This window comes from Daphnia carinata, chromosome 1, assembly GCF_022539665.2.
Source record: "Daphnia carinata strain CSIRO-1 chromosome 1, CSIRO_AGI_Dcar_HiC_V3, whole genome shotgun sequence".
NCBI classification, from domain to species: Eukaryota; Metazoa; Arthropoda; class Branchiopoda; order Diplostraca; family Daphniidae; genus Daphnia; species Daphnia carinata.
The window spans coordinates 5,847,907-5,866,172 of record NC_081331.1 but is presented as its reverse complement, the minus strand read 5'-3'; the positions used below and the strand labels follow the sequence as shown (position 1 = coordinate 5,866,172).

At 40.2% G+C, this 18,266-nt stretch overlaps 4 protein-coding genes across 4 annotated transcripts; 1 reads left to right on the top strand and 3 right to left on the bottom strand.

Moving 5' to 3' along the window:
• Positions 1-4,949: 4,949 nt before the first annotated feature.
• LOC130691160 (trypsin-1-like) lies at positions 4,950-6,797 on the bottom strand. The gene is made up of 10 exons (XM_057514070.1): positions 6,640-6,797; positions 6,429-6,562; positions 6,264-6,340; positions 6,081-6,176; positions 5,955-6,006; positions 5,748-5,861; positions 5,485-5,614; positions 5,374-5,394; positions 5,217-5,309; positions 4,950-5,121 (listed from the first exon to the last, which is right to left on the bottom strand). Exons 1-10 carry the CDS (start codon positions 6,683-6,685, stop codon positions 5,066-5,068), a joined length of 819 nt encoding a protein of 272 aa, XP_057370053.1. The 5' UTR covers positions 6,686-6,797; the 3' UTR covers positions 4,950-5,065.
• Positions 6,798-7,775: 978 nt separating this feature from the next.
• On the top strand, positions 7,776-9,486 carry LOC130691143 (galactosylceramide sulfotransferase-like). The gene is made up of 4 exons (XM_057514051.2): positions 7,776-8,176; positions 8,286-8,348; positions 8,404-9,288; positions 9,345-9,486. The coding sequence occupies exons 1-4, from the start codon at positions 8,046-8,048 to the stop codon at positions 9,439-9,441; spliced, it is 1,176 nt and encodes a 391-aa protein (XP_057370034.1). The 5' UTR covers positions 7,776-8,045; the 3' UTR covers positions 9,442-9,486.
• A 435-nt stretch (positions 9,487-9,921) lies between these two features.
• On the bottom strand, positions 9,922-11,558 carry LOC130691156 (trypsin-1-like). Its single transcript, XM_057514066.2, has 9 exons — positions 11,444-11,558; positions 11,224-11,354; positions 11,060-11,148; positions 10,851-10,998; positions 10,658-10,774; positions 10,454-10,580; positions 10,361-10,382; positions 10,204-10,294; positions 9,922-10,121 (listed from the first exon to the last, which is right to left on the bottom strand). The coding sequence occupies exons 1-9, from the start codon at positions 11,544-11,546 to the stop codon at positions 10,065-10,067; spliced, it is 885 nt and encodes a 294-aa protein (XP_057370049.1). The 5' UTR covers positions 11,547-11,558; the 3' UTR covers positions 9,922-10,064.
• A 3,209-nt stretch (positions 11,559-14,767) lies between these two features.
• Positions 14,768-16,696, bottom strand: LOC130691339 (protein tramtrack, alpha isoform-like). The gene is given in 5 exon segments (XM_057514273.1): positions 14,768-15,283; positions 15,404-15,601; positions 15,665-15,836; positions 15,911-16,151; positions 16,153-16,696. Coding segments are annotated over 5 exon segments (1,590 nt in total). The 5' UTR covers positions 16,647-16,696; the 3' UTR covers positions 14,768-14,798.
• Positions 16,697-18,266: the final 1,570 nt, after the last annotated feature.

The window sequence follows — 18,266 nt, the reverse complement described above, 5'->3', positions numbered from 1 at the left end:
CTTCCCTTTGTGTCAACGTTTGACCTCGTTAGTTCATCTGTACTTGAAAAATTATTAAAGGGAATACGAGTTTCTTTCTTCCGGTTTTTTTTTTCGAGGAGGACATCCGGCAGGAATTCTGCTTCGGCGGAGATTCGTGGGCGTGTTGGCGTTCACCAGCCGTCTAAATCCTTGAACTTGATCACCACAGTTCAATTGGAACGTCTCGCTTTGCCAACATCTTCTTTCAAGAAGCTATTAAATTTTTAGTGTCCAGTTAAAAGAAAAAAAAAAATTATGTGCCATTATGCCTATTCAATTCCTAGAAAGCTTATACATGAAAATAAAAATAATTCTACGAATTTCAACCTTGATTTTCTGAGCGTAACACAGGTGTATTCTCCCCGAGCAAGTGACTTTCGGCCCGTGAGAATACATTTGTTGTTCGGGCATTAATTTTTCGTCCAATACTCGGAAGCGTGTTATTTGCCAATGCGAAGAAAACGCGAGACGTGTAAGGAAACGAACGGAAGTTATTTAAAACTGGTTTTCTTCATTTTTTTTTTTTTTTACAGGTAGTCAATAAAATTCCTGTTTTCTTGGAATCTATTCGATAGCGATACTAGCGGACTCTGTAGGAAGAATACAAATAGAATTGGCTGGGGCGATTAAGTCAAGCTGAAGTCCTAGACTGAGTCACGCCAAGAGAGAAAGCAAACGTTGCTTGACTCTTTGTTCACACACCCACTGGCAGTGTCCATACTTTCTGTATAATAAGCCGGCGCATATTTTCTTCGTGACTTTGTTGAAAGATGTCGTCACGCCGAGAGATTCAAAACCCCACGCAAAACGCATACGATTTTTAAATGACCTTCGCAAATCGTGAAAAAATTCATGTCAATTCCTAATGCTCAAACGAGTTGCTACAGTGATGAAAACATCTAAATACACACGGGGCGTTCACATTTTGGGTTAAATTTTTTTTACTACATTTCAACTTCTTTTTTCTACTATCATCTATCGGAAACCAAAGACATTTGTGTTTGTAAGTTTGGTTTTGGTTTTCACTTTTATTCGTCCAAGTCGCGGTTTTTTTTTCTTCTTTCGATTATGGATTAACACGCTTCCGGGACTTGCGGCGGTTCAAGTGTGAACGAAACGGGAGAAGGGGGTCCAAAGAAGATATTCAAGATTGAATTTTTTTTAACATGGGGTTCGCGAGTCAACTCGACCAAATGCACGCCATAGCAACTTCCGACTGTCAAAAGTTGGGAATTCCTACTGTCAACCGTGCCCAGTAAAATGGCAACCCGATGAATCACTCGCGATTTCGTGAATGGTGGCGGCGTAAGTTACAGTGCATCAGACTTTTTACTACGGGTGATACGCAAGAAACGGCTTAAGACAGTTGTAAAGTTTACGCATTAGTCATTTTCGGAAAAAAGATAACACAAAAAACAAAGCTTTTGTACTTGAAAATGTTAGGACATGGTCAGCAGGTCAGTACGCGTGTGAGAATATCCTTAATCCGCAAATTAAACTTCCCCGTCACATTGTTCTGCATTAAAACATTCCAAATAATTGGCAAGTTATGAAGTAACAATACACCCTTCGCCACAATCCAACATTACTTGTGTAGCAAACTATTTTTCTGCGACATGGAAATGAGATTTAAAGTAACCGCATGCCCCTTGTCTAATCAAGTCAAACGATCTTCCGCATATCAAGAAGCTCCTAGAACTCTAGCCAAAATCAAAACAAGTAAATCTCACGAGAAGTGAGGAAGCAAAACTTGGTCAAAGCTGTGACAAACTCGCGGAGAGAATTCGCATGACGTTGGGTAGAGATTCCACTAATTTTGGAGTAAATAATGATTAAGGTTATTGTTCGAATGTTTTTTGCCAATTCCCTGTTTAATGTTATTCGTTGCCCGTTACTTTGGTGATGACGAAGCAAATTGCGGTTTGAAGCGTCTTGCTAGCAGAAAAAGTAACCCTGTCGCAAACTCATCGCCATCTTGTGGCCGTATTTGCAAACTACTAACTTCCTTGTACTTCTCACGGAAAAAATTCGAAAATGGGGAAGATTCCATTTTAACATTCTTATCTTGGACGATAAAATTTTACAGAACGATAAAATTAACTTCTGGAACGTTCACGAACCAAAAAAAACGAAGAAAAAATAAAATAATTTGACGCAGACGCGGGAATTAATAAAAAAAAATTATAACGAAGTAAAGAAAAAATAAATTAGAGCCTCTTAACATCCGCGGTTGCTAGGCATAACAATATCGGATCAAGTTGGTGCAATCCAGACACCTTTCTTTCATAACAGATGCGTAAAGATACGTACTTTATGCTAGATCACATCATTCGCTAATCTACATTTTTTGCACTGACCTTCCTTCTGAAGTGGTATCACCCTTCTAAATTGCTCCGGCGCCATTTCACCCTTCCTTTTGAATTTGACGATGTAAACAGACAGCCATGACCGGAAAACGGCCGCTCTGTGGAAAGCTTTATGATGGGTTTCGGCAGCTACACGCGATTTTTCATTTTGTCAACTACAAACGTTGTCACCCTTGTAGATGCGGTTGTAATGGATCTATAATGTAAGAATAACAGGAAAGAACTCGTTAGAACTAAAGCTATACAATGGATGCCACTAGGATTTTACTGTTTCCTAGGTGTATATACACTGTAGCAGTAAAGCTAAGGAAATTGAGTTACTGTAACTGGTAAGTCTAAAGGCTAAAGGTTGGATACCGAAAAGCACGGGTTGGAAAGATAGATTCGGCCAACATGGATTTTAGAATACCCCTTCCCTCGGTTTCGAAGCGTCGATAAAACTTCCTACGTTATAAAATATTTGCAATTTTTCAGAACTATCCGAACAAACAGGTGCGAAAACTAGTGTCGAAGAGAAATTACTTAAGGCAATGAAAACCAGAGTTTAAATACAACGTGTACCTGGAACCTAGTGGGTACGCGCCGTACGTCTGACTCATTTAGAAGATCTAGTTCGGTTTGTTATGCCTTACCAATGTAAAGATCTGGATATAACAACCAAACAAATCTATAGGTAACAGAAAAATTATGACGAAGAAACTCTTGATTAAGCAACAACAACAACAACAACAACAACAAAAACAAAAAAAAAAAAAAAAGAGGAAAAAGAACGGAAGAATTTTGAAGTATCTAAGTATGTTGTAATGCCAAGATATTCCTTACAAAAGAAACTTTTACCCCTCCTCTTGAACAGGTGACTTCCAAAGAACAAATTTGGTAAGAATGAGCGATCCTGATACTTTGGTTATAACCCTTCACCTGTAATCGTTGTCGCTTTTTCCGAAAATGACTCCTGCCCCAAAGCGTCCATCTATCACCTCATCACGGATTCTTCTTCATCGGAATAAAATATTTTAACACCTTCGTCGCAGTGGAACATTCCACACCTTTGCCGAAATTTCCATGCCATTGGAAACCGATCAACACCTCATCTACAGCAATGACTAGGTAGACCGCAATTCTTTTCCTAAGTTGGGCGTGTTATTGATGTAGGCTATTCGTTCAACATCCTAATAATAAACAGGCCTTTTGTACTACTGCCTGATATACCTGTTGGCATGATACACTTCTGTACCACGACAGTTTTCTACATTCTTATTTTAGACATATTACAGTATTGTGTAGTAGCAATAAGATAACCCATCCCACCAAAGTTGCCATAGAACCAATAAGCATGTAGCAAGAATTGGATTTACCAGAAAAAGCAGGATAGCTTTTCTATTGCCAGGATTAGAACTTGCTGGAGAGAATCAAGGTAGGTTGTTTACCTAGAGAGTCATAATTCCGCATTAGAATAGAGCAACAGTAAAACTTGGTACAACACAAACTTAGCTATACTTCTTTAAATTATGGTGCCAAGACCATTGGATTGACCATATTCACGAATGCCATAGGATGTAAGCTAGGGTGCTTCTGCAAAGAAAATTTGATTGAAAACTAGCTATGAAAATATTGCATTACTTTTGGGAACATATCATACCTTCTGGTTTCGTGAGGCAAAACGATGGCTAACAGAGATAGCCGCTGATCAACTACCACATGATACGTACACACACAAGTCTAATTCTTAGCACACCGTAATAACACATAAACGTTAATTAAATGTTACGGGAACTTAACGAAAGTCTGTTGAAAAGTTATTCACTTTGACCCAAGTGGAAACCATTAAAATGAAACAGGTTTAGCACAGAACTAACCGAAATGTATACCTTAATTTTACTAATTCTGATAGAACAATTTATCGACTTGCACCATACGCCTGTCTTCCACTTACTGCACTTAAGCGAATGGCACTACACAAAAATAGGCCTGCTTCACGTGGCGCCAAATTTTTCGCGCCGCTGCAGTTTTTGTGTATGGCGAATACCATTACAGCAGCATACATTCCTGTTTGTTTTGCAATCGAGAGAGGGGATGGGGTTAGAAAACAACCCTCTGCAAAAATAGCAGCGGTACAAAGCATTTCCCGCCACTTGGAGTTGGAGGCGCTCGACTTTCTGGAGGCAGGGGAAGAAAATTATTTTGCATAAAGGGGAAAGAACATAAACTGCAAAACAAAAATTTTTCGTTCCACAACTCTAAAATTTTGCATATTTATAATATGCAGAAATGTCGTTAAGTATGGAGAGTGGGTGATCATTTTTAGATAATGGCGTCAATTAAGTAAGGAGTTTCCAAGTTTTAGTTGCATTTCACAGCCGAAAATCACCACTTAAACGAAATTATCACTCACACTCAACACCTCTTCGTATATTGCTCAGAAGAAAACTAATCAGTGTTCAGGTGGAACAGCAAAGCCATCCTACTTAATTAACACCAGTTTAATCAAAAGTCTATGCCGATTGCGAATGACAGAGATCTTTCATATTACGGTGGGATTCAACTAAAATGAACATTCGTCGCTTGTGAAGCTCTAAGACAGTTTATTTGTGTTTTGAAAACACTAAAAGAGGAAGAAGTGCATACAAAAAAGGTAACCAATAGCTCATGGAAATGGGAGTTCCAGAGTTCGTTGATTGCTAACCAGCAATACCGACGATCCAGTTGTGGAAGTAGGAAACCTGAGTGTAAACACCTGTAACAATAGAAAATTGGATTTCAGATATCAGATAACACTGTACATCTTCCTGGAGCTTGTCTTCTGTGAGACGAAAAAGAATAACGTCTTACCATAGTAACCAGGATCAGCACAGCCAATACCCCATGAAACGACACCGATCAAGAGGTTGGTTCCTTCATCGACGAGGGGGCCACCGGAGTCACCTGTGAGGTAATATTAAAAGGTATTTAATTGATGATTAAAATATCATTGTTTTCTGAATCTTACCTTGGCAAGAGTCAGCTCCACCTTAATCATTAAAGTGAAAGACAGAAAAAAAGGGTAAGATTTAATGGAAAATGAATGAAAGTTTTTTCAATGTATCGATAGATAGCCTACCTAGACGGAATCCGGCGCAAATCATGGAGTTGGTGATGGCAGAAGCACCGTAGCTGTCACGGCAAGTGGCATCGCTAACGATGGGGACTGTGACTTTACGAAGAATGTCGGGAATCGTGCTACCACCGGACTAGACATTAAAATGAAATTAAAAAACAATACTAAATAGAGAAAGTATCTGTCGTTTCAAAAATCCAAAATGTTTACTTCAAACTTACGACGTAGCGAATATAAAGCTATTAAATATTATGAAAAATAATTACCGAGGTAGTGCCCCAGCCGGAAACGACGCAGTTGGTTCCTGCAGCAGTTTCGGCGCCTTGGGCTGGGAGACGGACAACATTGACTACGCTGTTCAAATTGAGTGGGGCACTCACCTATTGACGAAAGAGATTGGTGTGTATGTTGAATTATCACCTTGAATTACGTTAATAAATGCTAAGACGTGCAACTGAAACTATTGTACATACTCTCAGGAGGCAGATGTCGTTCTCTTGGGTGCGGGAGCTGTAAAGTTCATGTCTGTTTGACAATAAAAAAGAAACTTTATGTACAAAATTCTTGAGACGTTTGGAATTGAATAAGGATATACTAACTCAACTTTGGACGAGATATCCCTGAATTGTTCATTTCCGGAATTACTGGACAGACTGTGTTCACCAGCAACGATGGACAGGGATCCAACAGCGGTTCTGTTTTCACGCACAACATTGTAATTTATTGTATCATTAACGAATGCATCTGAAAATTCAATATTCAATTCAGTTATCACTACTCACCCGTCAGTACAGTGAGCAGCGGTGATGATCCAGTTGCTATTGTAGATGGAAGCACCGCAGATGTGGGAGCCGAAACGCTACACGATCATGAACGAAGTAAATTTTAACCTCACCTGACATTTTCCAATGCGTCTTGTGAATTACAAGCGACTACAAAGTACATACCTGAAGGGAAATCTGGTATGGGAACTCATTGGGGCTGGCCTGGGTGCCACCGACGATCCTGTCATCATCAATCATGGGCCATCCACCACGCATAAGCACAGCGAGTGGCAGACGCGGCAGCGTCAGCTTTCCAGCTAATGCCAACATCCAGTGAAAATAAAGATGATTAACATTTTAAATTTAAAAATGAATAAAATAGTTTAAAACTTACCCATGCTGCCAGCCACAAGGGCGAGCAAAAGGATGACGGATTTCATGTTTGATTCCAGTGCGTAAGACGAAGTGAATCGCTGGCCTTAATGGTACGATAGCTTTTATAGTGAGGTACCCTATTGCTGATTGCGTTTAACACAACAGCGTAATAATCGACTAGACTTGATCGTTTTTTCTTTTTATCATTCTCTAAACAATAGTGGAAAACAAATAACTCGCAATGCACCCTGCATTTTATCTTGTCCTCGACTCATCGTATACCAATACGACCCCATAACCCAACCTGCATTCACGTTTCAGTTTTTAAAAACAAGACAACCAAAATTCATAGTTTTTGTGAAAGGAACATATTTGAGGATGCATAAGAATAAACAAAGCTCGTATACAGGTCGCATCAAAATAGAAAATTAAACCCAAATACCTATGTAATATCGCCTTTTTTTAAAAATTTATAATAAGACGTCACTGAGCGGGAGATAAGCAGTTGGAAGATGTTCTTGTTTTCAAAATGAGCACTTGAATTTGTCCATTCTTTGAGCCGTTAAACTCAACGATTGTCCTTTTGATATGAAGGTTCCAATCACGTGCATGTTTTGTTTAATTCCAAAGTTGGAACAGCAGGTAAAACCAAAAGTACGTATACATCCGTGTAAATCATAGTGACGTCCAATGGTGTCAATAAAGATAAATATCTAGCACGCAATCACCTGATGGGCTACCACAGTTCAATAGGCCATTACAAGACAAGATATGTCAACTATAACTAACAGGACGACAGCAAAGATATAAAAAATGTAATCAATACAATTGCCAACCTTTCAGTCGTCCACCTGTGGTACTCGTCCTGTTCCAATGACTTTCCAGGGCATTAATTGGTTCTTTATTTTTTTTCAAAAATTACCACACATATTTGCATTCTTAATAAAGTGGGGAATGGAAGTACATTCCTTTCATTTGTTGACGTCTTTTTTCGTTGGATTTTTTTTTTTTCAAAATAACTGAACCGACTAATGACTGACTATACGTAAAAGATAACAGTGTACAAACAGACTAGCCGTACGTTCAAATTTTTTTATCTCTAGCGTGGTCTTTAGAATATGCGTACGTACGAAACATTAGAACTCGTAAACAGCCAACGCCATCAGTTGAACGTTTCGTCTATTCTTTGCTCTTGTGCCTTATTTGAATTTTCTTGAGAAAGGTAACAATCGACGAGAAGCTTAAAGCATTTTGATTTAATAAACAGAAGGAAGCCCCCTTTGTGGGTATGAGGCATTAACGATAGCAATTTGTCACTAACTTTGGCTGATGGTATTGGTTCAATCGTTCGAAACTGGATTCTCTGCAAATGTGAGCGAAGTTAAATTATAATTTCATCCAACAGAATTTGGCGCAGTGGAAACTATGTTTCGCTTTTCTGTTTTGCTTAACCGTCGATTCACCAAATGGTGCATCGCTGCTATTTGTTTTTCCCTTTTTGTTACCTGTATCCATTGGATTACAACGGAGCCACAGAAAAACCCAACTCCAGCCAGGTAAAAAATCATGTTTTGATTGTTGTGCATTATCTATTTGCTATACCTCAGGATTCCAACCCTAACAGCTCACATGGGTCCCAATAATTTATTGTTTTTCAAATCACAGAAAATTTGCATTCATGAAAAATCACAAATGCGGTAGCAGTACAATCGAAAATATCATATTCAGGTAAAGTTCAATCGACAAAAGCTTCGATTTCGATTTACTGAAACATATTTTACAGATATGCGCACAAGCATAATTTAAACGTCGTGTTACCTGAAAGTGGGAACTATCTGTCCACGACTGCGCTCTTCAATCATAAAACACTGAATAACACGAAATGGAGGAATTTGCCTTTCGACATATTCTCATTGCACAACCGCTGGAATAGGGAAGAAGTCATGATATTATTAAACGAACGAGTCCCGACGTTCACCATAGTGCGTGACCCGGTGGAAGTGTTCATCTCCATGTTTTACTACCAAGATAAATTCAGAGAGTTTTACGGAGTCAAGGATATCCACGAAATGGTGGAGAAAATCAAAACAAAACCCTCGTTACCTGTGCTGAACAAGCGCTGGCTCAATTATATCGGTCGCAATCAAATGGCTTGGGACATGGGACTGTCTCCCAACATCTTCGACGACAAAGAGGCAATGAATAGGGAAATTGAACGATTAGACAGAGAGTTCGATCTCGTCATGATGGCCCACCGGATGGATGAATCTCTTGTCCTATTAATGGATTTGCTCAACTGGTCTGTGAAGGATGTTATTCACCTAGATTTGAACCGAAGAAAACCAGACAAGTCGAGCCCATTGACCGGAGGCGAACGGGACGTACTGGCCGGTTGGTTGGCAGCTGATGTCCAAATCTTCGAATATTTCTCTCGCCGATTCGACGAACGAGTGGCCGAAATCAATTGGAAACATTCCAACTTTTTCGACTGGATCGCTCAAAGGGGTTTCTACGGCCAGTTCGGCTATGTCAGAGAGCACACGCAATTATTGAAAAACGCTAACAACGAACTGTACGATTTGTGCGTGCTCAAAGAAGTCGGCAACGAAAAGCTATCGGGAGTGTTTAAAGAGACCAACAACAACATTATCGGTTACGTCATCAACGAGTGAGTATTTCTCTCAACTGCAATTCATTTCCAAGCTGATGTTTTCGTTTGTATAGGGAGCACGACGGATGTGCCTTGTTTGCGATGAGCGAGCCTGCTTTCCTCAAAGTATTCCAGAAGCAATTGTTGTCAAAAGCATTGCAATCAACGTGAACTCTTATTATTATTTGGTTGGTGTGCTGTTCAATACAAGATATGAGTTCCATACTAAAAGGCGGGTTTCAGCTTTTAAATTTTGAAAAGGTGCAGTATCAGTTTAGCTATTAACAGTCTAGTAAATCAGGCTAAATATTGGACAAAGCTGACAGGTTTCCTATCGGCTAGTGACATACGCTATCATTATACTGCGTCAACCAGCATAGGTTCTATGATAACAGGGGCTTACCGATAACAAACTCAGCATTTGTTTTAAGTCAAGTTTATGCTGGAGTAGGTGCAGGGGCTTTGAAAACAATTTCTACACGTTTTCCTACCTGAATTTGAGTTGACGCGTCTCAGTAAAGAGCTTCATCTTCAGCGATTTGATGCTTGATTACGAAGATTTACACGAATAATCCACTATAGAATTAACAGATAGCTGCTATGCAGTGCAGGTAATGCTTGCTAAGTAATTGTAAATGGGTAACTGACACGTATAGTTCGACAAGAATCAACTGTATGTTGACTAGTTAATCATGTGATGTACGTGTTGCCAGATTTGCAAAAATTAGTTTTGAAGAATTCAAAATTTAACTAGTTCTTTTTCGTAAGGCGTAATCGATTTTGTTCACGTACCCTTACACAGCGTTTGTCTTGATCCAGTTAACGAATGACGAAACTCTAGTGTACACACCCTAGCGAATGAAAAAAAAAAATGGGAAAGAGATTAGTAGCGTTCAATTGTCAGTTCTGCTCTTTTTATCAGTGTGGTCATACCGGATATCCAGGATAAGCACATCCATTCCCCCATGAAACAACACCCACCAGGATATTGGGATTTAACATGACGAGCGGACCACCTGAATCCCTACAAAAAATCAGAGAATATTCACGAAATCTCCCATTCAAAATAAACGCATATTTCATATTTTACCCTTGGCAAGAATCGGCTCCACCTGAAATCAGTTTGATTTATTCAGTGACATTCATTAACTGTCTACTAATTTTATGGATATATGAACTTTACCTGCGACGAAACCAGCGCACATCATAGAAGGCAAAATGGAACCGATACCGTACATTGCATCGCAATCACTGTTGGAAACAACAGGTAGGGCAACTTTGCGTAACACGTCAGATACTGTGCCACTATACTAAAAAAAGGAAAGCATTTGAAATGTGAAATACAAGTAATTTGTATGAAATGCTAAAAATATGCAAAACTTATTACAGCGGTGGTACCCCATCCTGAGACGATGCAAGACGTTCCGGCCTTGAGAATCGACCCTGAAATTGGTAGGCTAATAGGGCCGACTTTACCCGTGGCAAAACTGAGTGGCTGATCCATCTAGAATTTTATTGCCGTGGTTAAAATTATTTAGAAATATCAATTGAAGAAACAAATTTAAAAAATTATTTCGTACTTTGAGAAGGGCTATATCGTTTGCAAATGTGTTTTGATTGTAGTTTCCATGTACCCGTATGGATAATACGTTTCGGTACTGTTCATAGCCGGAGGTCAAAGATAAACTATGTTCACCGGCCGCTATTCGCCATGAGCTTGGGAAAGTCCTAAACCAATAATGTTTAATTACATGAGCGAATGGTCTATTGGTGAAACTCAAAGATATACCCGTCAACGCAATGAGCAGCATCGATGATGTAATTTTCATTATAGACGGATCCTCCGCAATTATGTGACCAGCCAATTGCCGCGCGTCTCTTAATAAACGCACAAGAAACTGGGTGTAAAATCAAACATTTCAAAAATTGATTAATCGATTTTAGCAAATTTACCTGTAGAGATATTTGCCAGGGAAATTCATAGGGAACCGCTTCGGTGCCACCAACTATTTTTTCGCCGGTCGCTAAAAACGGTCCTCCCTTCAGCAGAACCGATGTTGGCAGACGCGGGAACACGGGCTGGCCTACGGTATGACGTCACATAGAAAAATTCACAACATTAAAAGGATTTAAAGGAAAGGAAAAAAAAGACACGCAAAAATTGAATTGTTACCTGTGGCGCAGGTGAGGAGGCAAGCGAGAATCAGAACCTTCATGTTGAGACGACCGAATAACTTAACTAAAAAATAATTCACCAGTGCCAAACATGAACTCATTCAGTGCGTCCCTTTTTGTTTTACTTTTAAATGAAAAAGGTAATGACCATTCTTATCTTTTCGGCTGCCTTTGGTTGTGACTTTATCATCGTTCATCTTTATCGATCTTGTTCCACGGTCGTGTCGAAACGTCCGTGTTACATTCAACACTAGCGCTATCTTTCCTTTCATATCTTGCGAAAAGCCAAATTAGGCAACGTGAAAATCATAAAACATTGCGTACATCACAAAGCGCAGGTGTACACATGTTCTTTTTTCCATTAAAAAAAAAAGGTAAGACAGAGATGTAATATTTAAGTAAGATAAAAAAGTAAATCTCTAGATATATCAAATGGACAAACGCTACACACTGTGTTTAACAACACGCGAAATAAAAAATGCCCTTATTTCCAGCTCTTTTCATGTTGGAAACACTAAGATAAGAAAATACTATCGTTACGCATACGAATTGTGCAAAAATTTTCAACAGTTTCATTTTTTTTTTTTTTGAAATGAAAAATGTGTATATAAACCCAACCCAGTATATAAATTTTTGGTTTTTCACAAATGCAAAGAAGTTGTAAAAAAAAAATGGGGGGAGGGGGTAGGGGATAAAATGACAGGTGCGTTCTAGAATGGTGTTGTGTTATAACGGCAAAAAAAAAAAAACGATAACAAGGGATATACTAAAAAAAACTTAAGATGAAAAAAATAATAATAATTTTACCGTTTCGGTTCTAAAAACACATTTGGAATCGGGGGGGAGGGGGGAGTTTGGGCAGGTGCTTGTAATAGTTTATATATATTCATTTATATATATATCCTTCATTTTTGTTACTTTTTGTTTTTACTTATAAAGTTCAGTCATTACGTTTAAAAAAATTCAAAATAAAGATTTAACAAAAACGTCATAGTACGAATATTTGCGGTAAAAAGGAGAAAATAAAGAATAAAAAAATTAAAAGAAAAATAAACATCGGGATCTGAGGTATGAAGCTGCTTTGTGTGTGTGGTCGGGAGAAGAAAAAAAATTATAAAACCGTACAGACAAGAGGACAAAAGGCAGTTTTTGGTTACACATCGGTTGCTCCCGCGTATAAAAATCAGAGGAAAAAAAACGAGACGCTTATAGAAATAGATAGATACAAAAACGCACACGCACGCACGCAAAAAAAAAAACAACACACTGGCATCGGAGAGCGACAGAGACGGAGAAAGAAGAGATGAGCTCTGAACACGTTTCGTTTTATTTTTCGCTTGAAATTTTGAAATTGTTTCCTAAAAATCATTTCATTTCTGGTTTTTTGTTTTTTAAAAACTTGATTACAAAAAAAAAAGGAGTTTTGAACTTGGGTTTCTCTTTTTTTCTTTACGGAGATTACAGGAGTTGAAAAAAAAAAACACTGAATAGAAAATGTACTGTATGTTTACATATTCAAAAGAATAAACAAATTTTTTGGTTTTTGTTTTTCAGACCTGCGCAAAAAAAATTTCGTTTTGTTAACTACAACTACATTGTGTTGTTGTGTACTGTATTTTGGAAGTCCATTAAATGGATTGGCTTCACTGGGTTTTCCGAATCGCCGTGGGAGGGGGGAGGGGTATATCAACAACTCACGCACATGCTACTAAAACAAAAATTCACCATACTCTATTATTATTTTATTATTATTATTAATTCTTTTCTTAAAATTTTTTTTGTAAACCTTAAAAGGTTTGTAAAAAAGGGGAAGGGATTAGATGGGGGGGGGGGAATTTTTCCCTCTTTAATTTTTTTTCTTTTTCCATTTTACTAGATTGCGACAACAATTTTAACAGCAAACAACAACAAAACCCAACAAATAATTTTTTCTAATTTTTTCCCCCTCTTTTTGTTTTGTTTTTGTGTTTTTTTCTTCTTCTTTGTCTGGAGAGCACAACCTTAAACGTGTCAAAGACTTTCACGCTCACGTTCACACGCAAAAAAAACAATACGTACACAGGGAAAATTGGGGGGGAGAGAGGGAAAGGCAGGGCGCGAAAAGATTCATTTTTTGTTTTTAAATTCACTTCTTTTCGCGCGCGCGCGCTCTACCGAACTCCTGTTTTTCTTTTAAACTCGTGCGCAATAAAGGCCTATGCAAAAATCAAAGTTATGGTACTAATGGTAGTTGTAGTAAAAGAGTTATTCAAATCAAAACAAACATCAACAACAATGAAATGCCACTGGATGTTCGAAACCCGCCCTGGGATTGTTCGTATAAAAAAATGAACTTTAAAAAATCAATCAATCCCAGAGACTTAAAAAAAAAAACGAATTTCGAATCGATCCATCACCGGGAATCTTCACCGCATTTTTTGTAACAATTGAACTATATGGGGAGGAGGGGCGGGGGGAGGGAGAGGCGCAATGTCGCGAAAAGAAATTGATCTTTTCTCTTAAAGCGTGTAGTGGTGGTACAAAAGTTAGTGTCTGCCTGCGAACGCGAAACAAAATTTTTTTAGAAACAAAAATTAAAGAGACCAGGGATCCCACAATAAACCTAAAAAAACGAATGCTTTCGTATAATATTTAATATATATACTTAAAGAATAATAAGGGTTTGTTTTTGTTTTTTTTTCTGTTACATAAAAAACAAACGCAACCTGATCGATCTCGATCGGGTTGGTTACTCCGAACTTGTTGGCTTTTGGCGTTGGATATCCCGCTTTTCATTCCCGAGACCCGATACTACATTTTTTTTCCCTTTCTTTTTCTTGTCATTAAAAAAGAAAACGACAAGAAAAAGAAAAGAGAGAAAAAAGTTCTTCTTCTTCTTCTCACTTTCAAACTCAAAACAACTTTAAAAAAAATAATCAATAAGATTCTCAACATTGCTTCCACTTCTTCAGGCAGTGGCCGTGCGAAAAAAGGTAGTTGTGTTTCAATTATTTGTCCCCCTCTTCCTAGGCGGAGGAAGAGGAGCAGGAGGAGCTGAGCGGATATGGGTTTTTGCTTTTTTTTTTTTTGATGAGCTATTGGCACCGGAGGTTATAATAATGGATGAGAAAAACCGAGATGATTGCAAAAAAAAAGGAGGGGGTGAAAGTATTACTGATGACTTAAACTACGATAATAATAACGATAATAACAATAGTGCGAGCGCCGACATTATGATGAATGAACGAAGCACTTTGGATTTTGTTTTGCTGTTTTTTTTTTGGAACTGACGGAGGTGAAAGGAGGAAGAGGAATTCCGGCTTTACCTAAGCTGGGCAGGCGAGAGTGACGAGAAGTGGAAGCCGTGACGAATACTAGGGCAGGGAGTAGTAGGCGTTGCTATACTCGCGCGGAACAGCGTAGTCGTGAACGGTCTTGAGGTGGTGTTTGAGTTTATCGGGTCGCGAAAACTCTCGTCCACACACAAGACACGGGAACACCTTGCGCTGATTGCCCTCGTGATAAAGATACGCGTGCCGTTGGAAGCTGTACTTATTCTTGAATGTCCGCGTCACGTGCTCCTTCTCGCAGGGTATGCAGCGGTACATGCCCTCTTCCGAGACGGATGCGTAGCGGAAGAGATTCAATCCGCGAATGGACATTTCCTGCAACTGCTCGGTGTTGTTCGAGTTGCTGTTGGAGCCGCCCAGCAGTGTCCGATCCGGCGTGCTTGAACCTTCCCTTTGTGACGGACCAGCCAAATCATCCAACGAATCGGCAGATAAAAGGGAACGGTCAAGCGAATTGGCGTTGCGACCGTAACCTCTCGGCCGTCCACGGGCTCTCCTGTTGCCCTTCCCTATTTTATTATTATTTTTTTTTTTTTAAAGAGAGAGATAAGACAAATAATTAAAAACCTGCAATACGGTAGGGGAAACGGGAGTTTAGTCAAAAGATGAGTCAAGGAATGAAATTAAACCTGATTTTCCACCGCGCCTGCTACTGTCAAAATCGCTTTCAAACGAAGGTCCTGCTTGAGGTTCTAAGCCGTCCGGTCGCGTGTCAGATTCCAGAAGAGGTAAAGGTTCGAGTTTCGCAACAGAGGTGTTGTTGACGGGGCTGGAATTCCGCGACGACGCCCCTTTGATGTGATCGTCTTGAGCCGTGGAAGAAGAATCTATTTAGAGTTAAAAGAAACTTGAACGTATTGCTTGGCGTAATGAACAATGGAATAACGTACCGTGAGCGTTAGAATTGGTCGGTGCATGAGGGGTGAGGGCAGTTTCGGGTCCGTTGTTCGCGACGCCCATGGAGAGAAGATCGACATTCATTTCCATAACTTCAGGGCTAGAGCCTCGGACGTCCTTGCTAGCGTTTGATTTCAGTCCCACAGCGTTGTTCAGTATTCCAGCCTGTGAGAAAATGAGACAAATTCAAAGAGTTTTGGTCACTGTTTTTTCGGCATTAACGTGTAAAATATCAATACCGATTCAGAGTAGGATTGACGAGGGGGTCTGCCTCGCTTCCTCCTGTGGTGAGCGTATGTTTGAGGGCTGGAAGGCCGCTTGTTGGAACTGCTCATGCTGCTACTGCTGCGTGCACTCGCCAAGGGAACCGGAGAGCCAAACATGCTGGCCATGGCCGGCACGCTAAAATCGATAGGCGGTCTTTGATTTGAAACGGGCAAAAGTTCTACGGCCGTCAGGGGTGCGGGAGCCGCATTTGAGGGACTGCTGTTGCGATTGCTGGTGCGAAACTGATGGAGGTCCTGACGGGTGGTTTCTCTTTTGTGAATCCAACAATGAATCGAAGATGGGCGGCTGTGAAGTGGCTTGAGAGAGGCTTTCCTCGCAGAATTCGGCCAAGCCGCGGATCTTGAGACTTTCAGCCAGTCGGAGGAATGCGGGCAGGCGATCCTGATCCACAGCCACTTCCCCTTTGTACATGAAATCCAAAAGTGCTCGCAGGTCATTGTAGCGGACATCCTTGAGAATGATGATTGGGTGTTTGGCCGGATGGGATGCAAACATAGCCTGGAAATATGGGCTGCAGGCTGAGAGCACTAATTTGTGGGCCCGGAGGAGAAGACCCTCAACGGCCAGAGTAACATCGACAAAGGCCTCACTCTGGAGCAAGTGGTCGAACACTGAGACAAGAGCAGACTGGTGATTATTCCATCGCAGGCAGAACTGCTGCTGGGGAGACGGAGAAGATGAGGCCATGGTGCTGCTGCTGCTAGCATTTGACTCGTGCACAAGTCACAGTGTTCTGTACCTGGAGAGCAAGAGAGAGAAGATGAAACTAAACACAATCACTGTGGTGCAAAACTTCAGAAGGAGAACGAATTTACACCCGAATGCCCCACCCTGGCACGAAGCAGCGCTCACCAACCCACTTCAGGCCGCGGACTAAGCGAACGGGAGAGAGCGAGAAGAGAAAAACAAACCCAAATCGCCCCAAGGGGGGTGAACTGAGTGTGTGTGTGTGTGAGACTTGTCTGCGTTAGCTAACGTTAGGGTTGAGGGCTGCAAATAGAGCCTGATAAGCTTCGACCTTTAACCCATTTCTACCTTAATCAAAGTTCCAGATTGAAGTAGATGTATCCTACCGCACTGGGACCTGAGAAAAAACTAGTCCTACAACCCCAAATGGCACTTACCCTAATATTCTTTTCAATAACCACTTGTCGCCATGTTGTCCGGCCCACCCTTTTTCTACACGGTAGACGTTGTCAGATCTCGGAATACCAGCCGCATTTTTTTACCATTTTTTTTTTTACCAACTATTTCTCTCTGTCTCTCTCTCTCTTTTCTCTCTTCTCTTTTTCCTATTTTGTATATACATATCCTTTCTAGACTGCGCCCTTCGCTTCTTTTATTTTTCTATTTTGTTGTTTCTTTCTTTCCCATTATCTATCCCTTTTCTTTTCCCTATATACTTTGAACACATAGGTGCATGTCTGTGTGTTAAGGTGTATGCGATTTGCATTCGCTCAGGCTTGAATCCTCTTCTACTTCTCTTTTCTCTCTGTCATTCCCTCCCCATTTTTGCCTCTCCTTTCTCATTCAGCGTGCGACTGCCATTTCGCACAATAAATACAATTCCCTGTCGGATCGATCAAAAAACCTTTTTGCTCTCTCATTCGGGGATGACATGTGCATTGCATAAGAAAGTAGCCGACTTTGTCCCCCCCTCCCCTTCCATGTGTGTGTGTGTTTTTTCCACAACAAGGCGGATGCTATAGCCACACATTATTTGCGTACATCCGCAATTCCGGTTGCCTCCTCCGTTTTTCCCCGTTTTTTTCTTATTCTCATTTTCCATGGAATGACACGAGAGAATTTTCAACGTTCCCGTGAATCCAACAAAAAAAAAACGTAAGGGATGGGCTAATGTGTGTGGGTCCTCGCTGGCTTGCAGCGTGTGTGAACGCTGTTGCTGCCGAGGGCGGCAGAAATAGAAGAAGAAGACGAAATGGGAAGAAGAAGAAGAAAGAAAAAAAAAAAAACGAAAAATTCCCGCGGCCATATCGGGGTTGATGGTGGAAGTAAAAAAATAAAATAGATATATATATATATATAGTGGTGGTGGTGGTAGTAGAATAAAGCGGCACAGCAGCGCATCCTCCCGAAGGCCAAAAAAAGAATTTCTCGTCCGTCTCTTTTTCTTTCTATAGTCGTCGGGCAACAAGAAATTCACGATGCCTTACAAGAAAAAAAAATGCGCATTTCTTTTTTTTTTTCATGGAACCGAACGTAGGTGTACCTACAATTCTATCGACGACGATCACGCGCACGGGGGGGAAAGACGAAAGAGAGGGGCATTAAATAATGCATTTTGGC

Excerpts from the sequence above, each read along its gene's own strand:
- LOC130691143 (XM_057514051.2), top strand. The coding sequence starts at position 8,046 with ATGTTTCGCTTTTCTGTTTTGCTTAACCGTCGATTCACCAAATGGTGC. Across the intron at positions 8,177-8,285 it reads AAAAACCCAACTCCAGCCAG|AAAATTTGCATTCATGAAAA; the intron begins GTAAAAAATCAT and ends TTCAAATCACAG. Across the intron at positions 8,349-8,403 it reads ATCGAAAATATCATATTCAG|ATATGCGCACAAGCATAATT; the intron begins GTAAAGTTCAAT and ends CATATTTTACAG.
- LOC130691156 (XM_057514066.2), bottom strand. The coding sequence starts at position 11,546 with ATGAGTTCATGTTTGGCACTGGTGAATTATTTTTTAGTTAAGTTATTC. Across the intron at positions 10,775-10,850 it reads ACGATATAGCCCTTCTCAAA|ATGGATCAGCCACTCAGTTT; the intron begins GTACGAAATAAT and ends ATAAAATTCTAG. Across the intron at positions 10,581-10,657 it reads CAGGATGGGGTACCACCGCT|TATAGTGGCACAGTATCTGA; the intron begins GTAATAAGTTTT and ends TCCTTTTTTTAG.
- LOC130691160 (XM_057514070.1), bottom strand. The coding sequence starts at position 6,685 with ATGAAATCCGTCATCCTTTTGCTCGCCCTTGTGGCTGGCAGCATGG. Across the intron at positions 6,341-6,428 it reads CATACCAGATTTCCCTTCAG|CGTTTCGGCTCCCACATCTG; the intron begins GTATGTACTTTG and ends ATGATCGTGTAG. Across the intron at positions 6,177-6,263 it reads GCTGCTCACTGTACTGACGG|AACCGCTGTTGGATCCCTGT; the intron begins GTGAGTAGTGAT and ends GCGTGAAAACAG.